General features: G+C 37.4%; 1 protein-coding gene across 1 annotated transcript; it reads right to left on the bottom strand.

Moving 5' to 3' along the window:
• Nucleotides 1–1,983: 1,983 nt before the first annotated feature.
• LOC120522477 (carcinoembryonic antigen-related cell adhesion molecule 20-like) lies at nucleotides 1,984–24,622 on the bottom strand (the record flags this gene model as incomplete). The annotated part of the gene is made up of 6 exons (XM_039743405.1): nucleotides 24,577–24,622; nucleotides 17,199–17,444; nucleotides 8,594–8,714; nucleotides 8,168–8,217; nucleotides 2,318–2,364; nucleotides 1,984–2,031 (listed from the first exon to the last, which is right to left on the bottom strand). Coding segments are annotated over exons 1-6 (558 nt in total), but the record flags the coding sequence as incomplete, so codon positions are not given.
• Nucleotides 24,623–25,038: the final 416 nt, after the last annotated feature.

Here is a 25,038-nt window from a genome sequence, read left to right on the forward strand (position 1 = left end):
GATCTCCTACAGACTGACACTCGTCTCGCTCACTCTGATTCTCATCTGCAGCTGTACTTTCTGTACCACACATCAAACTCTGTGCTATGGGAGCTCGAGCGTCTCTCATAGTGCTCCTCAAGTCGGGAGTTCTCTTCTCTCTCATATACATCAGCTTGATTCAATAACACATTTTTAAACTACCCTCTAAACTTATCTTTTCAAACTGGCATACTAATTGTGAATTTTGCACTGTTACTGTCATTTATCTTTGTTTGTTTGCTAATTATTGCTGTTTGATCGAGAGCAATTGTGGACGCGGAAGTAGGATTAGAGATGGCGGGCGGGGCTCTGTCGTGCATATCCCATGGTCTTAGAGTTGGTGGGCATGGCTCTCTGTCTTGCTTGCCCTTAGTTAGAGTTTGCGGGTGGGGCTCTGTGAGTTGGCGATCGTGGCTGTCTGTCTTGCATGCGGTGTAAAGTCAACATGACTCAGAGGTGCATGTGGACTTTTGCACAGACGAAAGCAACTGAGGCTGTGTTTGGTGAGTTGTTGCGTGCCTCGAGAGCGACGCTGGACTCGGGAGGAAGGTTACAGTTAGCATGCGTGGCTCTGTCGTGCGTATCCCATGAGGCAGTAGGAGGGTTAGAGTTGGCGGGCGGGGCTCTGTCGAGCGTATCCCATGGTCTTAGAGTTGGCGGGCGGAGCTCTGTCTTGCTTGCGCTCACTGTCTTGCGTGCCCTCAGTGTCTGGCTTGTGTTCAGTGTCTTGCATGCCCTTAGTGAATTATATATATAGATAATGAACTTTAAAGACAAGAAAGACATAAATGTTTTAAAATAAACACTACAAACATCACAAACCTGTGCCAAATGAGAATGGTCAGTCATACCGTCACATCCTATTACATTTGCTGAACAAACAGGCCATAGCCTAATGTTACTTGATTGTTTACCTCTTTTGTAAGTCGCTTTGGATAAAAAGTGTCTGCTAAGCAAACAAATGTAAATTTAATCTTCAAAAGAATTCACCATTAAGTCTTTGTGAGCGGGTGTCTATTTAAGTATTTTCCGTTCTTGTCAACCTAATTGAAAATAATTTGCCAGGCTTTCCTGTCAATTATATATTTGAGGTTTTGTTTAATCTTCTTGCCATTTTGCCTTTGACTTTCCCAAAAATAGGTGCCAACCATACTGTAGGTAGCCTTATTTTCTAATTGTGCTTCACTTCTCATTTTTATAGATGGATAGAATTTTATATGTCCCAAGGGGGAGATTTGGATTTTTACAGAAGCTCTTTAAATAAATAAATACACACACATGCACACACAAACAAAAACACTATGGTCTAAACACACACCATAAAGACTAAAAAGAAAGAACACTTCTAACTTAGCAGTCCCATTGAGGCATCATGCAGACGTATTGCTGTTGATATAAAGGAGCCCCAGTTGCATTTGTTGACACACTTCCCCTGAATAATTTGTTGGCTGAAAGTCCTTTGTGTTTCTAAGTCAGATAGAGAATATGCAGAAATGTACATAATGACACTAACTTTTGTTTCACCACAGTGGAGGAAATCGCACTGGCCATCACAGAGTTATAGAAGATGTGAAGGATGTCGCTTTTCACGTTAAAGGAATGCAGTCTCCTAAGGAAAAAGAGCCTGCTCTTCCCTTTCTTTCATAGTTTCTCTGTGTTCCTAGACCAGTCCAACATGTCATTGAACTGGACCCCCAAGTACTTGTAGGAGTGGACCACATCTACATCTCTTCTTTGAATAGTGACAGACATAGAGGCTCTTTGGTCAATAACCTATTCCTTGGGTTTGCTGATGTTAAGACAAACACAATTACCATGTCTCATCCCCTTTATCAATACATCCCATAAGTGCAGAAGCATCTGAGAATTTCTGCAAGTGATTATATGACAGATATCCTAGTTTTACCTTGGACTGTGAATCCATTTAGTAAAATTACACAGAACGCAAAATAAAATACTTACCATGTAAAGATGGTCTGTATTGGGACTTGTGACAGAAATATCTTTATCCTATAAAAGTAAAGATGCAGATAGCTTAGTAATAGTAGGTGGAAACTGTAGTCCACACCACAGACTTCCTTAAACTATGCCATCTGGGATAAAGTTTGTTAGATTATAGAACAAAATGTCTGCAAAATTTATTGATTAAGGCAAAAGGTTATATTCAGAGAATAAAAATAACATTTCTGCAGTGCACATAGAGTGAATTAGCTGAAGTAGCTCAAGTAGGACCACTCTCAGTTAGTCCAAACTAATATGAGTAAGAAGGAGTAAAAGGATTGCTAAGGAGACTCACCAACTTTTTGGTGTTATGCACATTTTCATAATTTACAGATGTGTTCTCTGAGGCACAGCATCAAGATGTTCACAAATCCATCCCAAAAAAACCAAAAATACAGAGTTAGCATAAATCGTAATTTCTGATTTAACTAATACTATGGTCAAAATAAGTAAATAAAATTAATACAAATGGGGGAGTGACAATGAGAACATGTAGGACAAAATATTAAAAAGAAAATAAGCAAAACAGGAAAATTATTATCTCTGTAGGCATATCTGTTCAGTTTTTTTTCTTTTGTTTGGCTCACTCATGGCTAACAACAAATCTCATCATTTCAATAATGGTCTGCTAGCTCTTTTCTAAATGTAGAATAAGAAAAAAGACCAAGTAATTAAACAATGAGATCAATCATAAGTAAAATGATTCACAAATTGTGAAATTGGTTGGAAAAAAATTTCGGAGCCATGTGGTGTCCCGAAGATTAGAACCACTACATCAAGCATCAAACATATGCTTTGGAAGTAATGCATATACATACTGTTGGGATAAGGGTATCTAGGGTGCCCTCTTTCACTAAACAAGGCCGAAACATTTGGTTGTGGTTAAATAATGGAAAACATCCTATTTTAATATTTAAATATTTATGGCTAATTTGAATGCTTTATTATAATAGCAAACAAGACTCAGAACCATGAGGTGGTGGTTAACTTGTACAAGCTTGTGGACATTGTAAAATTCATGTAGCCATATAGAAAGTCATTCATTGTTATCTCTGTGCATTGATAACAATGGAATAAATCCTTTTATTCTTTGTTTAAAAACTGAACTCTTTGGACATGTGACGCCCTCTGTACTTTAATCTATGGTAGTACCTATAACAACTGTTTGAGTTTGTCATGTAATTTTGTTTTTCATTACACCTTGTTCTTAACTAGGCATTTCTACAGCCATTACTGGTACTTTTATGTGAAGGTCAACTGGAAAAAAAGTTTCTAATGAATGAAAAAATAAAATTCCTTTCAGAGAAGAAGAATCATATTCCTGAACATTCTGTCATCAGCCTTTTAAACAAATACATTGGTGAAGCAAACTTACACATAAAAGAGGTAATTGATTACTCTTTGCTTTAGTGCCTGGTATTAACATCATGTTTTAATTATATCTTGACAGAAAGTGTCAAAATTATTGTTCATTGAGTTTTTTTTAAGTGAAGTATTTGTGACAGTGTGCAAAATGACATAGCTTAAAATTGGACCTCCTCTTTAAACGTCAGTATGTGTCTTATGGTAGGTCATACTTTATATGATCAGGTCTTTATGGGGGTGTGAGTAAGAAGAACATCCTAAAGGTGCTAACTTGAGCAGCGAAGTAAAAACGGACTGACAAGAGAAAAGGTAGAAGTGGGATTCAGATGCTCTGATTGTAAATGTGACTTATGAGAGTGGGAAACTGAATGTCTTACACAAAATGATACACTTTAACATGAAATCTCCATGAGACTGCAGTGTATCATCAAGACGTCATTACCTTAGGTCCTCAGTTATAATGTGTGTTACTAAGAAAAGAGTTGTATTTACATTTTTTAACATTTTCAAACAAACTGAAATGCAGGCATTAAGATATTACAGCATGTTAGGTGTCAACTACAGCATTGTATTATTCCAGAAGTAAATGTCTTTAAATAATAATAAACATTATTAACTAAAATACAAAGTGTTTTACAGTGTAGCCCTTTTAAGTAAATCAGTACCAATTTTAAACACAATAGCTCTGTTCATTGTGGCACTTTGCATGTTGGCAAGGAGAAAAGGTTGGCATAAGAAAAGGAGGGCTCAAGGAAAAGATGTATGAGCATGCACTGCCACTGATGATGCATGTTGTCACATTTATTTACAGAGTGCTCTAGTAGTAATTACTTCATGGGAATTTATAGTTATAAATGGTTGCTGAATATTATGGAGTTTTCAAACTTGGTGTCATAATCATTGCAGCCTAAACTGTGAGTTTCATTAATGTTTTATTTGACACAATCAACACCATTTTGTGCCATGGTTGCCTAGATGTGTGTTTACTAATTGGTGGTTTCTTGTGCATCATTGATGGCAACCATCTAAGATTCTGGATTGCTGAACAAATCTTTTGCAATACCAGCTGGTGTTTCTCAGAGGATTTAGGATTTTTGCTTTTGTTTTGCTTTGTATTTTGACTTCAAGTTTGCCTGATGTTATGGACTTTGGTATTCTGGTTCAATTGGGCTTCCTTGGTTCTGGTGTTTATCTGCTTAAAATTGTCTCGAAATATACTAGATAGATAGATAGATAGATAGATAGATAGATACTTTATTAAATACTTTTTATCAAATAATTCAGCAGCAGTATACTGATACAAAAAAAAAAACAATATTAAATTAAAGAGTAATAAAAATGCATGTAAAAACAGACAATAACTTTGAATAATGTTAGCATTTACTCCCCCGGATGGAATTGAAGAGTCGTATAGTGAGGGGGGTGGAACGATCTCCTCAGTCTGTCAGTGGAGCAAGACAGTGACAAAACTCTGTCACTGAAGCTACTCCTCTGCCTGGAGATGACACTGTTCAGTGGATGCAGTGGATTCTTCATGATTGACAGGAGTGTGCTCAGCGCACGTCGCTCTGCCACAGATGTTAAACTGTCCAGCTTTATTCCTACAATAGAGCCTGCCTTCTTAACAAGTTTGTCCAGGCGTGAGGCGTCCTTCTTCTTTATGCTGCCTCCCCAGCACACCACCGCGTAGAAGAGGGCACTCACCACAACCGTCTGGTAGAACATCTGTAGCATCTTATTGCAGATGTTGAAGGACGCCAACCTTCTAAGAAAGTATAGTCGGCTCTGACCTTTCTTACACAGAGCATCAGTATTGGCAGTCCAGTCCAATTTGTCATCCAGCTGTACTCCCAGGTATTTATAGGTCTGTACCCTCTGCACACAGTCTCCTCTGATGATCACAGGGTCCGTGAGGGACCTGGGCCTCCTAAAATCCACCACCAGTTCCTTGGTCTTGCTAGTGTTCAGGTGTAAGTGGTTTGAGTCACACCATTTAACAAAGTCTTTGATTAGCTTCCTGTACTCCTCCTCCTGCCCACTCCTGATGCAGCCCACAATAGCAGTGTCATCAGCGAACTTTTGCACGTGGCAGGACTCTGAGTCGTATTGGAAGTCTGATGTATATAGGCTGAACAGGACCAGAGAAAGTACAGTCCCCTGCGGCACTCCTGTGTTGCTGACCACAATGTCAGACCTGCAGTTCCCAAGACGCACATACTGAGGTCTGTCTCTAAGATAGTCCACAATCCATGCCACCAGGTGTGAGTCTACTCCCTTCTCAGTCAGCTTGTCCCTAAGGAGCAAAGGTTGGATGGTGTTGAAGGCGCTAGAGAAGTCCAAAAACATAATTCTTACAGCACCACTGCCTCTGTCCAGGTGGGAGAGGGATCGGTGCAGCATATAGATGATGGCATCCTCCACTCCCACCTTCTCCTGGTATGCAAACTGCAGAGGGTCGAGGGCGTGGCGGACCTATGGCCTCAGGTGGTGAAGCAGCAGCCGCTCCATGGTCTTCATCACATGTGACGTCAGAGCAACAGGCCGGAAGTCATTCAGCTCACTAGGACGTGATACCTTTGGGACTGGGGTGATACAAGATGTGTTCCAAAGCCTCGGAACTCTCCCCTGTTCCACGTTCAGGTTAAAGATGCACTGTAGAGGACTCCCCAGTTCCAACGCACAGGCCTTCAGCAGTCGTGGCGATACACCATCTGGACCCGCTACTTTGCTGGCACGAAGTCTCCTCAGCTCTCTGCTCACCTGTGCTGCTGTAATTGTGGGTGGGGATGTCTCACCTATGCTGGTATCAGCAGAAGGATGGTTACATGTCCATACAGAAGTTGATGTAATCAGTTGTGCAGTCAACAGCCTCTTCAATGTTCTCACTATGTGACCCCAGCAGTATATCCCAGTCTGTAGTTCCAAAGCAGTCTCTCAGAGCCTGCTCTGCCTCAGAGGACCATTTCCTGAATGATCGTGTGGTTGTAGGTAGCGCCTTCACTCTTGGTTTGTAGTGAGGCTGAAGCAGAACCAGGTTATGATCTGCTTTTCCAAGCGCAGGCAAGCGGGGTGGCGCTGTATGCATCTTTAACGTTTGCATACAGTAGGTCAATAGTCCTATTTCCCCTAGTGTTACAGTCCATATACTGGGAGAAGGCAGGTAATGTTTTATCCAGCGTTACATGGTTAAAGTCTCCAGCGATTAGCACATGCGCCTCAGGGTGCTGCGTTTGTAACTTAGCAACTGCGAAATGGATGATGTCACTTGCTATCTCCGTGTTCGCTCGAGGGGGGATGTAAACAATAACAACAATCACGTGTCCAAACTCTTTTGGCAAGTAATAGGGACGCAGACTTACGGCCAACAGTTCGATGTCCCTGGAGCAATTCGAGATTTTAACTTTTATATGTCCAGAATTGCACCACCTCGTATTCACATAGAGAGCGAGTCCTCCTCCTTTCCACTTCCCACAAGTATTTGAGTCTCTGTCCGCTCTAACTGTGATAAACCCGGGTAGCTCCACTTTAGCATCTGGGATGGTAGTTGTTAGCCACGTTTCGCTAAAACACAGCAAGCTGCATTCTCTGTAGGTTCTGACATTTTTCACCAGCACAGCCAGTTCGTCGATCTTATTTGGTAGTGAGTTCACATTTCCAAGGATTCCAATTTTCTCGCAAGCTGCTTGGCTTTTATCTTATCTTTTAACTTTGCGCCGGCTCGGCTGCCCCGATATCGTCTTCTTACCTCATCAGGTAAATTGGGAACCACACCGTCGTGTGCATTTCTTCTCAGTGCTTTAAGTTGACTACTTGAATATGCAAGTCTCGGAGTGTAAAATCCATGTCAAGTAGTAAAAATAGTAAAAAGTGTCCAGGTAGCGATTCCACATAAAAGAAAGTGGTAGAAGTGATCAGTGAAACAGAGGAAAAATAGAAAAAAAGGTAAAAAGATAAAGTCTTACACGGAGCTGCTGGAATGGCTGACACTTGCGACAGCGCCAGAAATGCAGATACTACTTTTCCTTTGGCAGTGCACTTAGAAGCCACAGAGCTTTCAAGGGAAACTGGTCCTTTAATGGCAAGAGGCAAGTCTAGGGAGATGGTATTGGGACTTACAGAGGGTACTCCTATATCCATGGGGACAGGCCCAGTGGTAGGACCAAGGTGAGGTTTAATGGCTGCTCACTGATAGTAGTTTATTCAGGCATTAGTTGATTTATGCAAGGGCTTACTGTCAGGTGGAGAAATGTTCGAGATGAAGATGGTGGTATGTAAATTACTTTTAAATGAGAGAGTGGGTTAGTCACCTACCAGGTACACATGAACAAATCACATTCAGGTAGGGTCAGAGAGCCTGCAAGTTGTTAATTTCCTTACATAAAAGTCTGTAATTTGTGATCTCTGTGGATACATCCCAAACATTGGTTTGTTTGTCTTTTCTTTTTGTTTGTTTGTATATTTGACCTCATTGGAATCAGGCTGCATGGAAGGGTTGCAAATAGAGCACACCCTCCAGTTATAATGTGGATAATCTATACATATTAAGTTCAATCAACTTGATGTGCACAGTATACAAGCAGTGAAATCTAAATCTGAATCCTTGATACACAGAGAAGAAAACTTATGAAGAAATCTACAAGACGGAAAAAAAATTACATTAGTTATACAAATCTGGGCACAGTTGTACTTAACAACAGATCACATAACATCATTAGATACTACTAGATTGTGAAATAGACTGTGAAGTACTGAACTGTGAGCCCTGGATAGAGATACACACCGTTTTTGTCTGGTTTGCTCTCTGGAAATTTTCCACAAATTGCACTTCTCCTGGAGACATAAACACACTGTCATTACCTCAGCAGACTGTTCATTATACAGGACACAACTATCCAATGTACTTCAACTTCTAAACACACTCGGTCACTACATTAGACTTTGTGAAATATGGCCATATTGTGACCAGACTGTCACTAAATAATAAAGGAACAGAATAACTGAGCTTGTAATTTATGAAAGGCATTTATTTCTGAGATACATTAATAAAATTCAACATTAAAAATGTTTTTTCAAGCACACATGTGTACGTTTTCAGTGAAAAACAAAAGGGTTGTGTCATTTGCACAAAGGCCAGTTACACCCAGAAAAAACCCCTTACAACACTAAAGTAGAGAGCAAGGTGGAGATGACATCTGGTTATACTCACCTGATGAATTTTACAAAGAGAACGGTGATCACTGACAAGAAAATACCAGCTAGAAATGAACCGATGATCACTGATGCCAGTTGTACTGTTGTCAAAGAGTAATCTGTTCTTGGTAAGGAACCTGTTAAAATGATCAGAAAAAGAGCTTGGTCTCTAAAGTGAAGTGCCTTGTGCTGATCGGTTTCAGATTTTTTAAATTCAGTATAAGGAGTCTTTAAAGTCAGTCATCGCTAGAAGAAATCTGAAATTGACAAAGAATAACAATTCTTTTTTTTTTATTTTATTGATTATATTAAAAGCACACAACATTCCATACAAATAAATAAATCAATTTTTACAAACATCAGATCAAAAACAAATCAACCCCCACCCCTGAAAAAGAGAGCTAAGCCAGCAGAGTAAAACTCAAAGCTAGTAAAAATAAGTAAGTAGATAAATTAATAATGATAAATGGGGAAATAAAGGAAAAAGGGGAGAGAATCTGCTTCCTCTGTGCTTTAAAAGCTTATTATAAAATGTTATTGATTAGATCCTGCCAGGTTTTGAAAAAGGTCTGCACAGAACCTCTAAGTGAGAATTGGATTTTTTCCAGTTTCAAATAGTATATAACATCAGTTACCCACTGATTTAGAATAGGTGAGTTAGGACACTTCCAAGAGCAAGATAGGTCTACATGGACAACAGTGTAGTAAAGGCAATTACAGTTTGCTTGTCCTTCTCCACTTTAAGCCCATCTGGGAGTACACCAAACACATCTGTTAATGGATTAGGAGGGATTGTGACACCAAGGCTGTCTGATAGGCATTTAAAGATTTTGGTCCAGAATGATGTTAATTTGGTGCAGGCCCAAAGGCTTGAGGTAGAATGTAATTGTCTCTAGCTTCTGTAAATGTTGCTAATAGGAGGGGAGCAAGCTGAGTGGAGAATTTCTTAGATAATTCAGCAGGGTAGCCATCGGGGCCTGCTACTTTCCCACTCTGAAGTGACTTTATAGCATCTAGTAATTCTGATGCGCCATAGGTTTATCCAGTTCCTCTGCACTGACAGTATCTATTTGTGGTATCTGTAATGCATCCAGAAATGCATTAGATTGTGTTTTGTCTTCTTTAAACTCAGTAGAATATAAGGATTTATAATAGTCTCTAAATGTGTGCATTATATTTTTATGGTCAATGATTTTGTCTCCATTTGAGTTGGTGATTGCTGGGATTGCATTGCAAACTTCTTGCTCGTGGATTTGTCGAGCTAAGATCTTATTAGCTTTCTCTCCATGTTCATAGTAATGATGTCTTGATTTAGAAATGAGTTGTTCTGTTTCTTTAGTTGTCAAGAGGTTGAGTTCTGAATGCAGAGCCTGCCTTTTCCTATGAAGAGCCTCACTTGCACACCTGGAATGTTCTTGGTCTGTTCTAGTAATTTTGTTGATTAGCTGTGATACCTTCTTGGTTTCCAAATTATTTCTATGGGAAATATATGAAATAATCTGGCCTCTTATGAAGGCCTTCAGGGTTTCCCAGAGTATTCCTGCAGAGACCTCTGAGGATGTATTTATCTCTAGAAAAAAGCTGATTTGTTTGGATATAAATTCTGTATAGTTTTCGTCTGCTAATAAAAGTGGGTTAAGACGCCATCTGCGAGATGAGTATGTGGGGCAAAATGATTTTATCGCCAAGATCAAAGGGGCATGGTTGGAAATAACAATAGCGCCGTACTTGCAAGATTTAATCGTAGGCAAGAAATTGTTATCTACAAAGAAATAATCAATTCTTGAGTAGTAATGATGCATTGGTGAGTAGAAGGAATATGCTCTTGAGTTTGGGTTTAGAAATCTCCAGGGGTCTGATAAGTTGTGATCAGTTACAAACTGTGTAATTGTCTTTGCAGTGTTAAATGTCCTCACCCCTGTGACAGGAGACCTATCTGGGTCTGGATTTAAAACACAATTAAAGTCCCCAGCCACTATAATTTTATGAGTGTTCACATTGGGAATGGATGAAACTACATTTTGCATGAATTCCCTATCATCCACATTGGGTGCATAAACATTCATCAAAATCACTTTACAGCTAAATAAATTACCCATGACAATCACATATCTCCCTTCAGGACCAGATATTGCATTTGACACTACAAATGAGACTGTTCTATGTATAGGAATTCCCACACCTCTTGTTTTCTTTGTAAAGCTGGAATGGAATATTTGGCCAGTCCAGTTTTTTTGCAGCTAGAACTGTTCCTTGCTTAATAAATGAGTCTCCTGTAAAAATACTATTTTAGCATTTAGACCTATTAGGTGAGAGAATACTTTTTTTCTCTTTAATTCGTGATACAGGACTTTAACATTCCAGCTCACAATGTTAACTGCCCGGTCATGGAGACATTGATTCTGAGTTTTTCATGTCATTTTGTAGTCTTAACTGAAAATGAGACAGCTTTGACCTAAATTTCCAATTTTCCCAGGAGTTATTGCCATGAAGCCTATTGTTACATTGGCACTTATCATTATAAGAATTGAAAGGATAGATTAGATATAGCTTGCTTTCTTTCTCTCCCCCCCTAGTCCCCCCACCCACCATTTTGCATCCCCACTTGAGGCTGGACCCCACTTCACAAAGTCCCAGTCCTCTAACACACCTAGAGACAGAGCACGACCAGAACAAAACAAGCCCCCCAGTAGTGGCATATGAGGATTAAAATTAAGATATCTATTGCCAAAACAGTCCAAATATTATAAGCATAAAATATAGTCTTTAACAGTCTTGAAATAGTAACACAGTAAACGAAGGAAATGGTGTTAAAAAGTCACCCTGGATAAGCATAGCAAGCCCTTATACAATAATAGCAGTAACAATAGACCAAGGGTATGATGTTAAACAGTTTCCTAAAAAAAATAAAAATAAAACATAAACAGAATGTGGCCGAGAAGGGAAAAGGATGTATAATTACGGTACCAGTATCATTGCAAGTGGATCAGACAGCGATAAGATCTTCTTTGCCATGCCATGACAGGGTGCGACTCACAATCGTATTTCAGAAGAGTGTCGGGCTCAGCTTTCTTAGTTCTTTTTCTGCTTCTTCAGTAGTGGTAAAGATATAATGCTTGCCTTGAATGTCCACTTTCAGCCTGGCAGGATACAAGAGGCAGTATCTGATCTCGGCTTTTCATAGGAGCTGTTTAATGTTGCAAAAAAGTGGCTTGTTTAGTAGCTGTTGAGGGTGAGAAATCAGGGATGATACAAATGTGGTTATTTTCAAGTATAATCTCTTGTTTCTGTTTGAGAAGTGACATTACATTAAATTTAGATTTTAATTTCTCAAAGTGCATGACTAGAGTCCTAGGTTTAGAGGTATTTGATCCCCGTATGCGGTAAGCTGCTGCTATCTCGGTGTCTGATTGAAAGTCCTCTCCAATTATTTTTGAGAACAGTTCAGCTACGAATTTCACTGAGTTTGGACTTTCACGATTCTCTGGTACACCTTCGATTCTAATATTGTTTCTTCTGCATCCATCTTCCAGTGCAGCAAGTCTGTCTCCAAGTTTTTTGCATTTGGAATTCGCAGCTGTTGCTTTTCCATCAGCGGTAGATGCCAAATGTTCGGCTGTTCCAATTAGGGTCGTGAATGTCTGCTTAACGTCTTCCAGCTGATCGGCAAGTGCTCTCAGTTTAGACGCATTTTCCTGAATGTGTTCCTCAATTTTCTCCAGCATACCTTTAAAGGCTGCATCAAAGCGACACTTTTCTCCAAGTCTTTATTATCCTGCAGCAGCTCCACCCGCAGCTTCTCGTTTGTCTTCTCACTTGTCTTGAGCAAAAAATTTATTTCTTTCTTTACATCTTTCTGAATGTCTTTCTTGATCTCATTTATGGCCCTGGCCATTGCAGTGATCATTACCTTCAGTTCGGACAGATCATTTCGGCTTTTGTGCTCTGCAGGTGAAGTGGCAATCCCTGTTACAGTCGATGCTTCTGGCTTGCGAGGAGTAGATGAAACCGCGGACTGCAAGGCCATTACCAGTTTCAAGTGATCTTCTGGAATCGACGAGCTATCATGACCTGCATCACTTGCACATTCACTCCCATTTTCGCTCTCGACTGGAGATGATGCAGCGGAGCAGAGTCCTGGGGAGTCTGTGCTTTTGCCTGTCTGTTCCAGGTCAGTCTCTGAAAGGCCGTATCTTGAACTTGGAGTTGTTGCCTGCCTAGGCAAGCTTTTGAATAACAAATTTAATGAATGTCTGGTTGAACTTTTCCTTCTTGTCACGGAGGTCCAACATCGAGCAAATCTATCTTAGGTCACAAGCAGACAAAAAGTGCTGTAGTGTAAACTAAGTCTGTGGTTTTCTCATGGTCATTTATATATCAAGTAAATGTATAGTGCTGCAGGATTGGTGGGGAACTGCAAAGTCCTGAGAATATAAAACTACTACTGATCACATGTACGGAGAGTATGGTCTCAAAATGAACACCTGTAAGCACCAAGATGTAGAACACCTAAAGCATGCAAGCCTAGTGTTCAAATGAACAAAAAGTTCCACGTGAGTCTAAGATACAAACAAAGGGAAATTAATCAACGCTTCCTTTGCCAGGTGTTGAACCCTATAATGTTTTTTGTTTTTTTTTATAAACTCTTTAATGGAAGTTCTTGGACACCCTCTTGGACCAAGTTTTTTATTTTATAAAGTTGTCATAAATCAGTTCTAAGATAAAACACCTTGCATACTAGTTTTATTGCTTACACTGACATTTTGAAACAAAAACAATTAGTCCATCCATTTGTATGCAAACAACATGTGGACTTGTTATTTAAATATCACAACCCTGAGGTATCTGAGCTGTTTCCTGTAAACCAATTTAAACCAAGTTGAAAACTGGACATAAAACTCTCACACAGGTTTGACTGAACCTGGAGTATAATCTGGCAGGTCTCCACAAGATATACTTGGACATTTCAAGGAATGTTCAATCTAGGAAGATTTAGATTCATCAGAAAAACGCAGTAGGTGTGTGAAGTATGAAGAATCTCGTGCAAACATGCTGAATATGCAGACCCTATAAAGAAGGCAGCCCAGTCCGGAATCGAGAAAAGATTCAAGGTCTTTAAAACTGAAATGCTTCACCATGCAGCCTTCAGTGTTATAAGTCCTCAGTTCAAGTTGATATCCATAGAACACAACATTAAAGGAAGTATTTAAATAAAAACAATAAATTTTCAAATCTCTTTAAATAACCTGTAGTAAGCAACATACAGTATAAGCTTACTGCATTGTATGTCTCAAATCACACATTTCTATCAAGCACAAGTTCTCTGCCTTGTTATACACAACTTAAATAACTCTATCAGACTAATCAGATATCAGATTTCTTATGTTTCCAATAAAAGGCTCTATAATATTGCTAGAAAAATGTAGTGTCTCCCAAGAACAAATCTGAAAAAAAAAACAACTAATCTCATGCAACATTCAATCATTTAGTGAACGCACTTAATCCAGTCCAAGAATGGCAGGCAGAAAGTATCCCGACAGTGCTGTGTGCAAGGAATGAACCAACTCTTGATGGGACACAAGTCAATTTTGGGGAACACTCACACAAACAACTACACATGGGGTCAACTGAGGGAGACCAAATAACCAAACACACACAATTATCATGCAGTGTGTCTAACACTCCTTTAATCAATTCATAACAATATAAGCATATAAAATATGTTTTAAATATCTTCACAGAAATATGGATAGAAAAGACAAAATAATAATAATCTTCAAAGAACACAGCTGTTTGGAACCTATATATTAAACTGGATAAGAAAATGAATAAAAGTTGAATTTGAAAAAGAAGAGCATAGCTCTAATCACAATTTACTTATTTAAACTGGAGTTTTTTTGTGATTTGGTGTTATAAATTTAAAACAATCTATTTTCATGCTGTAATCATGCCTGGATCTTGTCACGCACTAACAATATCATTTTAAACTTATTTTAACTTCCACCAAATGACACAATTATATATTAAATAAATAAAGAGAATGAGTGACCAATACTACTTCACTACTGATCTCACTCACACAGTATACACCATACCACATGCTATAAATATAAAAAAAATAGATCTACAGTATATATTTTAATTAAAACAGTGAAAATTAAATAACACAAGGTGAAACAAATACCCCTCAAACAATGGCCTTCCCAATACATAACACATACATGAAGACCACAAAAGTACAATTTATCTACTCTATATATATAAAATCCTAAACTTAAAAGTGTAAAGATTTTGTGTAACGATTTTACTTCACGTTTTTTGTCACTCTTTAAATCTGGCTTATTTCAAAACCTACATATATATGTTTGGTATCATTCTTTTCAGCATTTATCGAACTTTAATGTGATGTTGTTAGATTTTCAGATTCTTATTCCATTTTAAATTATAAACTAAAATATCAAGAAAGTTGTAGTTTTTATTTTTTATCGAGTAAACTTTCTTTCACAGGAATAAACTATAAAAAAAAATTTTCTATTCATAACATAAATGTTTGTATTTAGGTGATTTAGTTAGCTAAAGGTCAAATTATGATTTCCCATTGCATACCACTTTAGTTTTCACGTGATTTTTCCTGTTATTTAAATCTTTTTTTTTTTTTTACTTTTTTTTTTAATCTATAAGAATGTCAGTTAAAATGAAGGGATCATTTATTTAGTCTCTTATAAATACTCATCGAGCACAGTGGACCTCAGTTTAACGGGAATACTTCAATCGGTAAGAGAGTAAATATTTTATTCTCATTTCATGATTTTACTCTGTTAAACAATAACAAATTTTTCTTTTACATATTTGTAGAATTTTGTGATTTTGACTCCAATAAATAATAATTTTTCTTTTGTACATTTACAGATTTTACTAATATTCTGGCTGCAACTGGGCATTGGGTGCCATAGGCTCCAGGGGGGCTTGCCCCCCAGTATATATATAAAATGGTAAGGTCTGTTCTTCTGTTACGTTATTACTCAAAAAATGTTGGAGCTCAAACCTTGATCTTAGTCTTAAAGATTATAACCTGATATGTTTTGGAAATTAAAAAGATGCAAGGTAATGCTGTAGGATTTGTGAGTGATCTCTGTTTCGCATTCCAACTGGGACACCAGAACTATAAAAGAGACCCATATTTTAAGGTGAATAAATTACTGGAAGTCTACATTAAATACCTTTCTCTTTCCATGTGGTGGTTTAGATGTCGTCATAGACTACTTTTCAACAAATAACCTAAAAAGTCTTAGTGCACTAACCAAATACATTTTTTTCATAACATACTGTGATGGCTTAGCGTTCTGTCCAGAGTTTATTTCTGCATTGCACACTACCTGGGATAGGCTAAAGCATGCCCTGTGACCCAGTTTAAGAATATGAGGGTTAGAAAATGAGTTTCAAAACTTGAGGATAATAGAAGATAGCTGTTTGCAAGAATCTCTAGGTTTTAAACAAAGGAAAACAACAAACAAAACAACAATTTTTCATTAGTTTAGTTTGAAACTTTTTTTCTCCTATCAAAAAAGGTAGGAATTCTACTTTGTGTCTTAGTTGGAAGGCACATACCTTATGAATGCTGATCTTTCAATCATTTTGATCAGAATGGATACATTCTTTAGCCAGCTATTAAGATTTTAGCATGTGCACCAAGAAGGTGATGTTGATTTGCTCACAGCTAGTCTGCACTGATTTACTCCCCCACCCTCCCCACACACACACACACACACACAGATCCTGATGGAAAATTATTAGAATAAAGTCCAATAAGTCCAAAATTATTCAAAACATGATCATATGAAAGAGAAAACAAGTCTATGTTGATGGATGTTATCTGTCCAGACAATAAAGAATTGAAAAACAGTTTGCTGAACCAGTAGGGTTTACTGAGGTTTACAAATTTTCTTCCAAGTGATTAAAAATCCTGGAGGACCTTGCTTTTACCTGTAATAAGGTAGGCTATAATCTCCTTTTCTATATCTGTTTACTGTTGTAATTCTTCTTTTCCACAAAATTGTCTGATTTCCTCTCTTACCACCGCTGTATTTAACCCTTTCATTTCCACCTAGGCTTCCCCATTCTTACTGCAAATGCATGTTTCCTATTAGTTCCCTGCCATCATTATTCCAGCTGCAAGCATCGCTAGATTCGCTGCTTTAGAATGAAATGAAATTTGATAATTAGACTCAAGCACATTTAAACAAAAGAAACAATGGGTTCATATAAAAAAATGGAACAAATGATTCCCATCCAGTTCTGTATTTTAATGCATTCCTGTTTATCATGCTGCTGAAGAATAATGACATGTTGTTTGGTCATACAAGTCAGAATTTCACTGTACTCCATACATGTGACAATAGTATTACTATTACTACTGCAACAAAATACTTCACCTTAAAAATGAAATTATCAAGAGTAAGCAGTCTTAGAAAATGGTGTGGCATGGTATATCATGCTTAACTAAATTACTCCTCTTGTACTAAAATATACTGTTGGACTAATAAAAACAAATAAAAATATTTTAATTTAAATTGTGAACTAGGATGCTGAAATAAATGTTGGCCAAAACACACATTGCATACCAAGATTAAAGGGTTTGCTGGTGCTGTTACTGACATTGTTGTACACATAGCAGTAGAAGGGCCCATCGTCTGATCTCACCACTCTTGATATCATCAGGGTTTTCCTATCAACACTCAGGAGAATCCTTTCAGTATCCAACACCTCTGAGCTGCCATTGAACCACTGGTAAGAGACATCTGACCCAGAGGCCATGCAGGACAAAGTCACTGCGTCATTGAACTGAATCTTGGGTACAGCAACTGGATCTGTAGAGGAAAGATACAACAAATGGTAAATAATGATATCATTCAACAAAAATATGATCATTCATTTCCAAGCAATAGTTCCAGGAAGGTTTATAAATTAAGATGTCAGTAAAGAAACAGTACTATTTTCAGAAACCTATATAGAGAAATTAAATAAAAATTAAGTAAGTCCGTGTAATAAGTTTTGTGCAGCAAAATGTTTTAAATGCATAACAGATTAGGCCTGAGATTATATCTAGCAGTCAGTGAAGAACATGGAATTTAACAGGTACAGGGCCAACATTCGATTATGTTCCTTTTTTTGGCTAAAATATGTTTGTTTTTTTTTTCCTTACTCTTCCTACCATTTTTTGTGGTTTTAACTTCAGAGAACCATTTGGAACTATTTTTTAAATTATATACAGTAATCCCTCCTCGATCGCGGGTGTTGCGTTCCAGACCCCCCCGCGATAGGTGAAAATCCGCGAAGTAGAAACCATATGTTTGTATGGTTATTTTTATATATTTTAAGCCCTTATAAACTCTCCCACACTGTTCACATTATTAGAGCCCTCTAGACATGAAATAACACCCTTTAGTCAAAAGTTTAAACTGTGCTCCATGACAAGACAGAGATGGCAGTTCTTTCTCACAATTAAAAGAATACAAAAATATCTTCTCTTCAAAGGAGCCGTCAGGAGCAGAGAATGTCAAAGAGAGAGAGTGCGAGATAAGAAAAGCAAACAATCAAAAAATCAATATGTGCTTTTAAGTATGCGAGCACCGCTGATAAAGCGGCATTTTGTAGAGGAGCGTCCGATCCTCTGTGCAAACAGCCCCTCCACAGAGAATGTCAGAGAGGGTGAGAGACCAAGAAAAGCAAACAATCAAGCACCGCGCGGGAAGCATATCATTGAGGAGTTTTAGTTAATATGTAATACATGCTCTAAGCCATCTGCCAATAGCGTCCCTTGTATGAAATCAACTGGGCAAACAAACTGAGGAAGCATGTACCATAAATTAAAAGACCCATTTTCCGCAGAAATCCGCGAACCAGCGAAAAATCAGTGATATATATTTAGATATGCTTACATTTAAAATCCAGCGATAGAGTGAAGCCAGTAGTCAGCGATATATTGAGGGATTACTGTATTGTGATTTGGCTATTTTTTAATTTCACTATTTTGTTCACTTTTGCCACAAGAGAGTGCCAGAGAATATGTCCTGAAAATCGCTTTGCATGTCAGCACCACAACAGCTGTTAAGTTGGAAAAGACTGTGGATAAAACACTAAACAATATATACACACACATAAACACATACAAACATGTGGATAACTTAAAAGCGCTGTAGCAGAGAAACTGCAAGGTCCAAGAAGAGAAGGGCCTGTCCAAAAAAACAGGCCAGCAGTGCTAGATACAAAGAAATTACACATATTTCAAAAAGAAGTATTTTCTTCAGGTAAGAAATTATATTCAGAATACCACTGGAAATTGGAAACATTTGATTATGATGACTAAGTTGAGTTTGCTATAAATGTTTTAATAATACTTTAAATTGTCAGATGAGTTTGCTACTTATTTATCTGCTGGGAGATGGGGGCAATGTCATTAAAACAAATATTTATTTTTTACAAATTGCAAATCGGCAGTAACCTCATGTTATTCTCAAACCTTCAACAAGAAATTTGAGCAGGGAGTCCATGCATTGGTAGAGTATATATCCTGATTTTAAGCAGTGAACTTTGGTGCAAAGGGTTCAAATAATAATCTGAGACACTTGGAATATCTTTCTCATATGGAAGAATGAAGAGTCTCTAAGTTAATTTTAATACTTTGATAAACAATTCATTTTAAGTACACAAGCTGAATCACACAGACGTTAAGCTACATATTGGAACCACTGGCCAAACGAAGCTCACAGTTAAGGTGATCTTTACCTTACATTACTGAAAGGTGATCTGATTACAAAGACTTTGTCTAGTTCCTCTTTTGCACCTCATTGTTTTCAGCTGTGTAGTTATTTTGGTTTATTTATTTTATTGGTTTATTCATTAACCTATGTTGACTCTTCCACATTTCCCAGTTTTTCTGTTTCTGCATATCTAGGAGAATCTGCATCTTTAAGGAAGTGGTGTTACGTCACCTTTGTTTGTCAGGATCTGCAGAAAGTGTTACAAAGTACAATCCATAACTGAGCAAAGTAATAGGCAATTTGTATCTAGTCATACAAGAATGAAACCCACAAGCTTTTTGCTGCAGATTTATTTTTCACAAAGCCCTTATTTGTTTCCATTATAAATGTAGATATTACATCATTTCATACAAAGTGCATTGAAAATGACCTTGAGCATATAAAAGTGCCTTGAGCAATTTAGAACAGTCTTGTTCCTTGATGTTGAAGGGAACACATTCTTCAGCATTGTGGCCAGGTGTCTGAATATTTCCTAAAGATTTCATACATCAGCAGCTCAGTACAGAAGAGTAGGATATTTAAAGTTCTTATCTGTATGGAGAAAACAGGTAGACTTGGAAAAATAAGAAATACCTGACTGTGTTATAGCTGGACTTCTTCAGCGCCTAGAATTTTGTACTGTGTAAAGTGATAGCACTAGACTAACATCACATCTCCAGAAATGTCAAGGGTTTAAACTTGGATTACTATCAAAACTTCATTTTCATGGTCATGTTGTGGATTATAACATCAGACTGACCCTGCTAAGAGAAAAAATAATCACTGGGTGTACAATTGTTGTGATTCTTTTGCATTAGCAACACCAGTTGGTTAAATCAACAGATGTATACTACAGGGGCTCTCTAATCAAGGCTGGTATCTGACAATCACTAATTAAAAACCTCATGAATGACCTGAATGTGAAAAAAAATCAGTTTCTGCCTGGAGATGGATTCTCCAGGACTTGGAGAAAATGATCAACAAAGTAAAGATGTGTTTTAAATTCCAGATATCTGTTGCTGTGAAGAAGGAAGGTAAGGGTCTGAGAGGAGTTTGGTTCCAACAGTCATGGAGAAAACCCATGAAAAGTCTTGGGAAAACCTTTGACTGGAAACATATGCTGGAGCAGATTTTGAGCTGTTTCATGCTGGCACCATAACCAGGTACTGAAAGCCATTGCAGACACATCTGTAAAGACATTGCCCATATTAACTAACCATCCACATCCTTCAACTACACCAGTGTTTCCCAGCCTTGGTCCTAGGGCACACTGTGGCTGCAGGTTTTGTTCCAACCAGCTTCTGTTTTAATTGGACTCCTACAATTAAGTGAACTGTTATTAACCATGTTCTGTGTTTTGGGAACAATATAGAAATTAGTTTGTAAAATATATATATACACACACAGTGTATATATATATATTAAAATGTACCAAGCAGTTATATGGGAATAATGTATTTTTTTAACAATATTTTCATCTTGATTTTCATTCTACTTTTCCAGGTGTTCTAATTGTTTAATTAATTCCATTATTTACTAATTAGTGGGTCTGACTCTAAAGTAGTGTTGCTTGCCAGCATGTCTGCTCTGCTCATTTTAATTGTCATTAATAAGATACAACAAAGGGGAAAAACTGCAGAGAGAAAAATATTCAAAATATAATGAAATCAACAAAAGAGAGTTTAGCATTTAAATCTATAGCAAAAGCAAAAATGTTTTTAAAATGTCTTATAAATGTAAAAATCACGCTGCTGTGCTTTTCTGAATATAGAAAAAATACCTGGATAATTAAATGAGATGAGTGTTATCAGGTGTTGTCACTGATTAGGAATCTGGTTAGAACAAAAAACCTACAGCCACAGGTGGTCCCCAGGACTGAGTTTAGAAATACTGAACTACATAATTAGATTCATCCAGGTGTCAGAAAGGCCATAATCCCTGAAGAAGATACAGGTGTCATTGCAGCAATTACAAAATAGCCTCTGAACATTCACTTGGAGAAGCTTCTTTGATTTCTATACAGCATTGAATAAACTGCACATAAGCTGGTCTTTTATATGGTCTGAAACAATAATACAAGTTATTTTGGTTATGTTGGCTGTGTAATATTTATGTCAACAAAATATTAATACATATATGTGCAGTTTTGTTTTAAGATAGCATTGAAATGTATTATTATTATCAAGCATTGTTTAGGTACCTATGTCATAAGGAAAGCACCAGAAAAAGGGACCTCAATGTTTTTTGTTTTAGAGTTCATATAGAGCACAGATGCTGTGGATGTAAGAGCTGTGATAAATAAAGTTCCCTGCATATTTAAAAAAGCGTCTCCATCATTTCATTTTGCACAATATGTGAAAACAAGACTGGCTGTCCCACGGGAATACCACGTGAATGAGGTCAGCAAGCATAAAAAGAGTAAAGTATGAAAGCTTAGACTCTAATTGCTGTAGTGGGCCTGGAGTTTAAAGCTGCACAGGCACTTACAGTAAGTGGCTACAGAGGATCTGCAGGAAGGTCCATGCATAAGGCACTTTGTCTGTTTGGTATTACAGAAGTTCTTATAGGAGGACTGTCAAGAATTATCACAAAGGTAGCACAAGAAGACCCCTAGATGTCTGGGGGATCAAGAGAAATGATGCATGGGTAACCTCAGCACTGATAAGCACAGGATATGTATCAAGACAGGAAGCAGTAGAAGACTTGCATGGCAGTCTTTGTGTTAAGTTGTCATCACCTATGTTTTATGGGGTGCTGAAGTAATAGACCATAAGGAAACTCCTGAAGGCTGTGAATTGAGAGTAGCATTTTTTGGTCTGCTGTTGCTACTTGGACAAAAGCCAAAGCTTACTGTAAAGACCAAAACACTTAATGATCCCATGTTCCATCAATGATGATGTATTCAAGCAAATCATGACATACATTTTCAAACACAAAGAGGACAAAGAGCAAACCTTCTGTCTCTTTATACATCTTAAAAAGGAGATCACTTGTATTGAGTGAACTGTTTTTTTTCCTGCTAAACTTGTAATTTTACAAGTTACTTCAAGACAGAACACATTATACTGGAAGGAATTCAAATTAATATATTGTTTAATCAAAAACAAAAACAGTCTTTTGGTAGATAGAATTTGATGTTAACTCCACTTTACTCACCTAACACTTTAAGTGTGATATTTCCAGTCATACTTGTCCCCTGTAGTTATGATGGTCACGTTGTACTGTCCCGAGTCACTTAGTGTCAGTCTGAAGAGCACAGAGATCCGCTATTGTGTTCAGATGGGCTCTCCCTTCATATCCCTGTCCATAGAAATTGACACCACCGGCCCAAATCACAGCATTGTTGGTACGTTTACCGTCCAGGTCACAGCCTGAACACCATATTAGTAGGTTTAATGGAAACATCAAATGTCACATTGTCGCTGCTTTGTCCAAAATGGGACTTGGAGTTATGGAGTAGTCTGTGGAAAGGAGAAATAAGAAAAACTTAACCATTTCACAGAAAGTTATCAAGTGTTCTTTGGATTGTAACTGGAGCATCTTCAACTAATGATTCTACTTGAAAGGAGAGCCTTGAACAGCACAGCACAGGTGGTGGTTTCAGTTGCAGCTTTATTTTGCACTTGTCAGCTGGTAATTGCAGCTGTGCCAGCTTACAAGTGAAAGCAGAACAGGAGATAGATAAGTAGACAAACATGAAGAGTCCACATACATTTAAAAATGCAGACATGTTTGTTAAACCAGAGTTTCTGTATGTGAAACAATTAGTTGAGTGTTGAAAATTGAATATTTTGGCATATTACTTTCATGTGTTCAGTTTGAATGGGCTCAAATGTGCCATTGTAACTTCAGATACATTTGTTATTATTATTATTTTCATAGCTCTGCAATTGTAATTGTCATAAATAAAGACATATAGACAAGCTACATTGGAACAGAATTCATAAAATAACATTCTCCCACATGCTTTTTAAAGGTATTTTTAAAATATTTATTTTCAAAGTAAAAACATAATGAACTGTTTTAGAATTAATTTAATGATTTTTGTAAGTGTGACAGCTTAGGGCATGATCAGCTTACGTAAGATTGCATGATGATTGTACACAATGGTTTAGAAGGACTTTATTTAAATATTGATGTTTGACATACATTCTCTATTAGATTTACTAAAGAGCTGCAGCAACACATATTTGAAAGGATTAAAACTAAAGATTGTCCTACTTGGGAAAAATAGAAACAAGGCCAAACACCCATTGTATCTCTAACCTTGTTTCTTTAGTAATGGCACAATTTATTTTTCATGGTGTATTCGATTTTATGCCCACTCCATTCAATCTAAAGTTTCTTATATACATTTAATTTATTGATATTCCATGCTTCTTTAAGCAAATCAATAAACTCAGTATCAAGCAGGCTGCAGTCATGTCATGTACCTAATATGTAATTTCATGCAGCAAAGTATTATTAACAGTTGTGACTGGCATAGCTTGACATTCATTTACCAAAATTTATGTCTATTGAATAATTCATCTATTGTTAAACAGTTCACCATTATGGGAGTATTCATGGCAGCACATGAGCACAAGACAGTATCTAAAAATAGACGGCCAGTAGTCCATCACAGGGTACAGACAGGCACACACCCATTCATTGCTCATGCCAGGCCAGTTTGGAGTTGCCAATAAACTTAATCCAAGCGGAGGAAACAGGAATACCTGGAGACAACTACACGTGAGATTTAGGAAGAAACATGCAAACCCACACAGACTGACTAGGCTGGGATTTAAACCCAGGACTCAGGAGTTGTGAGGTAGAGATGCTAAACAGTGTAAGCTACTGTCCACCCTATAGAAATGTATCGCTCTTTTAGTTTGATTTGAGAGCATTAAAAAGAAATCAATTAATGAAGTGTACACAATAAGAATTTTTTAACAAATATGGGAAGTAATAAAAAATCCAAAACTAGTTTCTCATAATATTACACATTTTACTTTAAATTTCCATGAATCTTCCTATACATTAGTATTTAAATATACACTCTAACACCACCCAAAACACATAAAGCCTTCAGATAGTAAAAATTATTGAAACCTGTTTATAATCAGCTCAGTATTTACCCGTTGTACCTGCAAAGCTAACTACCACATACCTCATTTAGGAATTAGCTCACACTTTGCAATTAGATTTTGGTTTTACTCACCAACAGATCTCAGCTTGTAGACCATGGCCAGCATCATATTCTTCATAGTTGATCCTTAGCAGGCACTCCTGAAGGTAATTCTACTAAACTCCCAATTATAGTTCTTGCGGAATGTCAGAAGGCACCAATATTTCACTGTATCAATATTACTAAGAAAGCCAGAACGACTTTGACTGATGCAAAAGCAGACAAAACACTTTGAAAGGCACTACAATACATATGAAAATCATAAATAAAAACACATTTAAAAATGCCCCACAGAGAGTGAAAATACAATACCCCATCTTCAGTTGTTGAAAAGAAAAAGAGAAGTCATATTTGGAAATGCTTTTGATTCTGAAGCAGGAGAATTTCAGCACAAGATTACCAAAAGCCAAGCACACATATAGACTCTTCTTAATGCAAATTTGATCTTATTCTGGAACTAGTTCAGAAATAAAAGCTGAACATGCTTTGAGAGGA

Source organism: Polypterus senegalus, unplaced genomic scaffold (assembly GCF_016835505.1).
Source record: "Polypterus senegalus isolate Bchr_013 unplaced genomic scaffold, ASM1683550v1 scaffold_5050, whole genome shotgun sequence".
Lineage (NCBI taxonomy): Eukaryota > Metazoa > Chordata > Cladistia > Polypteriformes > Polypteridae > Polypterus > Polypterus senegalus.